This window comes from Apium graveolens, chromosome 8 (assembly GCF_009905375.1).
Source record: "Apium graveolens cultivar Ventura chromosome 8, ASM990537v1, whole genome shotgun sequence".
Lineage (NCBI taxonomy): Eukaryota > Viridiplantae > Streptophyta > Magnoliopsida > Apiales > Apiaceae > Apium > Apium graveolens.
The window spans coordinates 147,390,587-147,397,351 of NC_133654.1; the positions used below are offsets into that span (position 1 = coordinate 147,390,587).

The 6,765-nt window shown below is 35.7% G+C and overlaps 2 protein-coding genes across 2 annotated transcripts; one reads left to right on the forward strand and one right to left on the reverse strand.

Moving 5' to 3' along the window:
• The first annotated feature begins 440 nt into the window (after positions 1 to 440).
• Positions 441 to 1,620, forward strand: LOC141678375 (uncharacterized). The gene has a single exon (XM_074484676.1). It carries the CDS (start codon positions 663 to 665, stop codon positions 1,386 to 1,388), a length of 726 nt encoding a protein of 241 aa, XP_074340777.1. The 5' UTR covers positions 441 to 662; the 3' UTR covers positions 1,389 to 1,620.
• A 946-nt stretch (positions 1,621 to 2,566) lies between these two features.
• LOC141678374 (leucine-rich repeat receptor-like serine/threonine-protein kinase At2g14510) lies at positions 2,567 to 6,244 on the reverse strand. The gene is made up of 9 exons (XM_074484675.1): positions 6,038 to 6,244; positions 5,321 to 5,858; positions 4,418 to 4,881; positions 3,876 to 4,011; positions 3,684 to 3,755; positions 3,532 to 3,600; positions 3,166 to 3,237; positions 2,989 to 3,060; positions 2,567 to 2,913 (listed from the first exon to the last, which is right to left on the reverse strand). The coding sequence occupies exons 1-9, from the start codon at positions 6,108 to 6,110 to the stop codon at positions 2,871 to 2,873; spliced, it is 1,539 nt and encodes a 512-aa protein (XP_074340776.1). The 5' UTR covers positions 6,111 to 6,244; the 3' UTR covers positions 2,567 to 2,870.
• Positions 6,245 to 6,765: the final 521 nt, after the last annotated feature.

Consider the following 6,765-nt stretch of genomic DNA (forward strand, 5'->3'; position numbering starts at 1 on the left):
GACCATTAAAAGTTAGGTAAGGTTTGAGGAAGAACGGGGGAGCTTCCTTGCAAAGTTTAACTCCACTCGACTTAAACCAAACGCATACATTATTTCTCATTCGGAAGTAGAGAGGGTAAGATATATGCGGACCTTACTCCTATACCAGTGAGTGGAGATTTGGTCTCTAGACCATTTATTTTTCTATGATATGGCATACTTCTGATCTTTCGACATTTCCATACAATTCCTGTTTACTAAATACATATAGAGATCACAGAGAGCTTTCAAGTAAAATTTTAACACATCAATGTTATGAGATTAATTAGTACCTGTACTCTAAGCAAAAAAGCATCAATTACTAGAGTGCAGGAGTAATATACTAAGCAGTCCTAATGCCATAGGAGAGAAACTTTTGCCTTTAGTTCCTAAGATCTCCATGTGAACATCTATATTAAACCTTGGCTCACTTGTTTTGGTTTATCCTAAACATTAGGGTTTAATATTGTCGCCGTCCATAAGCAATCACTAACAATAATTAAGAACATATAAAATGATAAAAAATACAGTAAAGCACTTCCTTGTCTTTATAAAGCACACATACTCATGCATATGTTGTTAACATACACCTTATCAACATCTCTTTACTCTTAGTCCTTTTCCAAAATCCCAAGACAATCAACATGATTTCCCCGGAAGCCATTCAAGCAAACTCTAGATCTATCGAGCCAATTTCTAGTCCCCGGATTTCTTTTTCAGCTGATTTGCTTGATGATGATGATGATGATGATGATTTCATTACTATAAATCCAAACTCACTGGTGAACAAAGACCAAGACAAGCAGAGAGAAAAAGCTCGTAACATAGATTTTGAGTTTCTCTCAATTGATAACGAAACCATGCTATCTGCTGATGAGCTACTTTTCGATGGTAAGTTGCTTCCATTTTGGCAAACACAACAGTCTGAGAAACTCAAAAGTATCAGTCTCAAGACAGAACATTCTGAGGAGGCAACAAAACACCAAGTTGTCAACAATGCGGAGAGTAGAGTAACTTGGCTTCCTGATGAAGATCCTTCACCTAGACCACCTACATGCACTGTTCTATGGAAAGAGTTACTAAGGTTAAGAAAACAGCATGCATCTACTTTGTCACCGTCTTCGTCCTCTTCTTCCTCAACATCCTCCTCATCCTCTTTAAGGTCACTTGACTTGCCCTCAATTGAGGAAGGGAAAGAAGGTTCGGAGAACAAAGACAAGCATGCTAAAAGGATTAAGAAGGGGTTGGAAAGGACTCGGTCCGCTAGCATAAGGATAAGGCCTGTGGTTAATGTGCCAATCTGCACACAGGGAAAGAGCAATGCACTTCCACCCCGGTTTTCCTTTAGGAAAGCAAAACCAGAGAAGTAAGAGTGAAGAATGCTAACTGTTGGTGAAGTTAGAATTTTCCATCATGTTCTTTCGTTGTTCCTCGTTCGATTTCATATAGGCTATCCTTAACCTTCTATTATCTTTCTTTTCCTAGTTTGGTTTTTTCTTTGGTCATGTTTAGTGGATTTCTCTTGTAGTATTGGATCTGGTTGATCGCCATGTAAATGTTGACTTGTATCTTTTCTTGGATTTTATCAGCAGCTATATTTCACCCTGTCTAATCAAATTTCTTCGAAGTACAGTTTTGCATTTTTGGGAGATGAGAAAATGGATCCACATGATCTGGTGGCTCATGCTCCAGCATTCATGAGCACATACACATATTTTATTATACAACTAAATGTATTGAAAGAGATACTTATAGGACCTTGAATCCAGTAGAAAATAATCAGTAACATATTACATACCCTCACAGGATAATACATCATATTCCTAGGTAAAATTTTAGTGTTGCTGAGATGGGGAATCTAGAGAAGCATAGGTTACCATCGAAAATTCAGATAATACAAACATTATCTAAACGAATTTTAGTGTATATTTTTTGAAGATGAAAATTATAATGGAATTTTATTATTAGCAGTGTTGTAAAAAGTGGTAAACCGAACTTAGTTAAATGAACCTTTAGGGCATAAAGCTTATAGGGACACCTAGGCAGTGTAATCGCTTACGATCAGTAGACCTTGTGGCACTCAAGGAAGGATTACTCAAAAACTCAAAATCGAGAGTTTGTGAACATTGCCATGGAGTTATTCGCATGCAATGGACACCGGATCCATCTTCTAACTTTTGATATGCAGATGTTAACAGACTTCATTTTGTGTTAACAGTGGTTTTTTTTTAAACTACTGCTTACGGTTCATACTTTACGCTAATAAGACTGGGAGCCGTTTTTTTTAAAAAAAAAGACTGGGAGCCGTGGAGGTAATGGGCCCTAAAGTTGTAATGCATCCGGTATTCTGACATTGGCAACAAGTGAAGCTAAGAAGAAACTATCAGAATCAAAATTACATATTATCTGAAATCTCATCCTCGTAGAATATAGATTACAACAGATAAATCGAAGTTTCTCAAGTAAATCAGAACAAGGTAGGGACCAAAATATATAACAGAACAAAATCTGAATGTAAACAGAAAATGTTTCTAGAGCAACATTAACAAGAGGGAAAAAAATATTGATATATAAAAATTGAACTGAGCAATCCAGTGTTGTATAACTTCCACATCAATGCTTCTACTTGATAGAACAATGTCACACTAGTTTAATTTCACAGCTTTAGATAAACAAATCTAGTCAATTCAGAAGATTATAGGACTTTGTACATGGTCAAGGGGATAGGTTTTACCTCAAAAAAAGAATATTAGAGCAGCAATGATGAGAACTCACAAACTATGTTCTAATTACTAAATGTGTCTTCTACACTTGCTTGTAAACTTGTAAATAGTTGTATGTACATGAATGGCTCATGAAGGTGGTGGTGAAGAAAAAGAATTCCCAGGAGATAACCTGAAAAGCAAATGAAAATTTAAAAACCATAAAAGACATTGAAGATCTCAAGGAAAAGTAGGAGCAAAACAATACCTGAGATCTAATTCAGGTTTTCCTGTAAGGCCATTTGGAACTTGACCAGTCAAGTTATTCTCTTGCAAGAAGCTGAAAACAGGATTTGCAAGTCATTTTATGCCATAAATTGATGTCAATAAACATTGATACAAATCATAAGAAATAGATTCCTGCTCTTAAAGGAGTTGAGCTTACAGTTCACGTAAAGTGTCCATGTTTCCTAGTGATGGGGGAATCATTCCACTGAGTTCGTTTTTTTCCAGATGTCTGTATACAAAGAAAACAAATTAAAAATGACAAACCATTACACTCCAGTAAATGCAGTTAAGTTCAAATTCCAGCAATATAAAAATAGCAACATCCCGACTGTTCAGTCATATTTGGAAGTACTTGCATAACATATGAAATTCAATATCATGCAACTATAATTTTATAGGTGATGCAATACAATCTGGAAGAAGATAAACATCATTTTTTATCTCCCTTTGCCGATGTACTAATGCATGCCATCACAGACAACAATAAAGATTAACAGGACAATGCCGACAAGACAAGACTTACAGTATCTCTAGTGCCTTCAACGGACTGAGATCAGGTATAGGTCCTGACAAGCTATTGTTGCCAAGTAATCTGCGAATAGGATCATATTTTTGGTTAACAGATACTTTACCCTTTGAGGTCAAAATGAACTAAACAAGTCAACTAAGACTTACATGTCATTCAACGCCGTCAAATTGGCAATACTAGGTGACAGTGATCCCGAAAGGCCCATGCTTGTAAGGTTTCTGCAGAGACATGTGAAAAATACTCAAGAATAGTATTACACATCTCTCCCTTGCATATTTTTTCTTTAGTGCTTGTAAAGGTAATAGGTGTTTGACAAAGAAGAGAGAGTTTGAACTTACAAAGCAATAACACGTGTTCTATTTCCTTCAGAGCATGTAACCCCAGTCCATGAATACTGGCGAGGTAAACAAGGATCACCACTCCAATCAAGTGGAGGGTTCTTGAAACCGTTCCTCAATCTTTCCAAGGCAATTACTGAATAAAAAGATATATCAGATGTACTGAAAAATTAATCAAAAATTATAGAAGGAAGCGAATCAAGTAGCAGTGTTTTTTCTCTCTTTGAATGAGGAGCTTGTAGAATGTACACTAACTATAACATTTCATGAGCTGTTTGAAAGAGAATCTATATAGGAAAGAGTCTTCACAACTGGCTTTTAGCACAAGTACCAAACTAGATTCAGGGGTAAAAGTAAAGCATCACCAAGGTTAAAGTACTTTTGGCCTAAACATATTCTCTTTTTCCTCTTATCTTTGAAAAGCTTTAAAATCACAAGCAAGGAGCAATCTGTATTAGATACTGACTAACTGTTAGATGATATATGAGAGAAAAGCATGGAAACTCCTAATAGTCATATTTGCAACAAAGACAGATCAATACCATCTTTAGTATGTGTTTTGCCTCCTTTTAGAACCAAATCAAAAATCTCCCCAGCATTAATCAAAGGACCAAGTGTTGATCCGGAAGCAGGAGTCAGTGTTATAGTCATAGGTCCAGAAACAGGCCACTGCTTCGAATATACCACAACACCATCTGGAATCACATTCAATTCACGGATAAACAATACATCGTTTATGCTTATGTTAAAAACCCTTGGAACCCCTGAAGACGTATCACTGTCCTCGGCAAAGTATAGAGCTATGTAGTATGTCGAGTTTGGGAGAGATGACGTAGGCCATTGAAATGTCAGAGCCTTAGGTTCTGGAATTGTGAATTTTGTCTCAAAGCTCTTTGAAGGTGGAAGATTCCAGAAACCAGAGACACTAACATTTCTAGCTCTGCTTAAGATAGGATTATATTCTCCAAATGGCTCCCAGAAACGGTCATATTGATCATCAGGATATCTGTTTTTCCAATTATCATTGTTAGAAAGCAAATAGAGAGTATGCAACAAACAAACTTGCAAAAAGATACTAAAATAAACCACATGAACACAAACTTCTACTTGAAATGCTAAGTAAACTATCCATTTAATAATATTCCAAGTTTTCAGTAAATGAAGAAATATCATATCTCGCATTTGAAACTGAACTACAGTTTACCAGTCTTATACTAGGCATTACTCAATCAATTAATTTACCAGAGTAAATAGTCAAACAAATCAACAAATTAATCATTAGAAGCAATTATCTATGAACAACAACTTAGATATTACAGAGTAAAATAAAAATCATTTTACAGTTTAGATATTCCAACAGGATAAATTTTACTACTGAATATGCTTATACTAGGTAATCCAATGAGATAAAATCCGTGACTAGTTCTATAAGAAGGTCAACTTACTTTATGATCGATCCATCAGATCCAAAGCTGTGCCTTGCAACTAAACTCAATCCATAAGTCTCAAAATCAGTCGAATTATACAAAGAATCGCCCAAAATCACAAACTCCAATCCAGAAATAAACGGATCAGACTCCGTATAAGTATTAACACCCAAACAGACACTCATAGTCCTCCCAATAGGCGTAAAAACACCTTCATAGTACGAAGACAATCCTCTCCTATAATCATCAGTTGTATTCACAATACTCCAATAAGTTCCATCAACAATCTGATCAAACACAGGAGGCACTTCATTACCGTTGACTCCTCCGTAAAAGTAAATAGTCCGAATCAAGTACTTTCCAGGACGGTAAACAGGAACTGTGTAACAGAATTTTCGACCTGAAAGTGGAAATGATCGAACAGTGGAGAGGATTTGCAGCAGTCCTGGAGTTGTTATATTTTTGGATGTTCCTGTGGAGATGTAGTCCTTGTCTGGTAGCCATTCTCGTTCCTCGATTGTTGATCGGGCGGTTGCACCACAGTTGATCAGCAATCCTGAAAACTCAAAACATCATATTTCTTAAAATAATTCATAGTCATATGAAAACCAAAATTAAATTTAAAACCAAAAAAATAATTCAATTTTAAGTTCGTTATTATCATTGTAAATAAAGAAATATATTTAAATTTAGGGTGTTTATTCAGAAGATAGTTTGTAGCGGAACATGACGTACCTTTGGGAGGTTGAGAGAGGGAAGGAGGGAGAAATGAGAAGAGGAAGAGGAGTAGAGAGAGAAAGCGGAGCATGATTTGATGTGTTATGAGAAGTAAAAATGAAATGAGAAAGACATTTTGAGAAAGAGAGAGATTGAAGAAGGAGAGTAGTGGAGTTGGAAAAGGTCAAAAAATGTAATGCAAGCAAAGAATGAGTAGATGAAGTTGGATGAGAGAAAAGAATAAGACGCGGGAAATATAAAAACACCAAGTCAAATGTCAAACGACGGCACTTTGACTCTTTCCGTTTGCTTGGAATGTAGGCAAAGTGTGTTAGGTTTGTGTTCGGGTTTTAGTTGGAGCTGTTAATTGTTTGTTTTTGTCTTTGTCAATTAGGAGAAGCAGATAACTGTATTTGGTATGTTCTTCAACCTGTATTTCTACTAGGAACTTATTTCTGAGGAGCCTATTACGACTTACAAGAGCCAAGTAGTAGAAAAAGTAAAAGTAAACGTTGGAGCCCGAATTGACAACGGGTCGGATCGGATTTCATAATATCCAAATTCGATTCGTTATATTTTGGTTCGGATTAAATTTGGATCCAAATATTAAAATTAAAGATTTAAAATTAATTTATCGGGCTTTTTGAGTTTTGGGTCGATTTAGGGTTTAATTCGATAGTTTAAAAGTAATTATTAAAAATAAATAAATTCATATTAATATACAAATGTGTTAAGTAATACATTTT

Coding starts and splice junctions, on each gene's coding strand:
- LOC141678375 (XM_074484676.1), top strand. CDS start 663: ATGATTTCCCCGGAAGCCATTCAAGCAAACTCTAGATCTATCGAGCCA.
- LOC141678374 (XM_074484675.1), bottom strand. CDS start 6,110: ATGCTCCGCTTTCTCTCTCTACTCCTCTTCCTCTTCTCATTTCTCCCT. Junction 4,882..5,320: donor TCTGATGGATCGATCATAAA/GTAAGTTGACCT, acceptor TTGGAAAAACAG/ATATCCTGATGATCAATATG. Junction 3,756..3,875: donor AGAACACGTGTTATTGCTTT/GTAAGTTCAAAC, acceptor ATGTCTCTGCAG/AAACCTTACAAGCATGGGCC.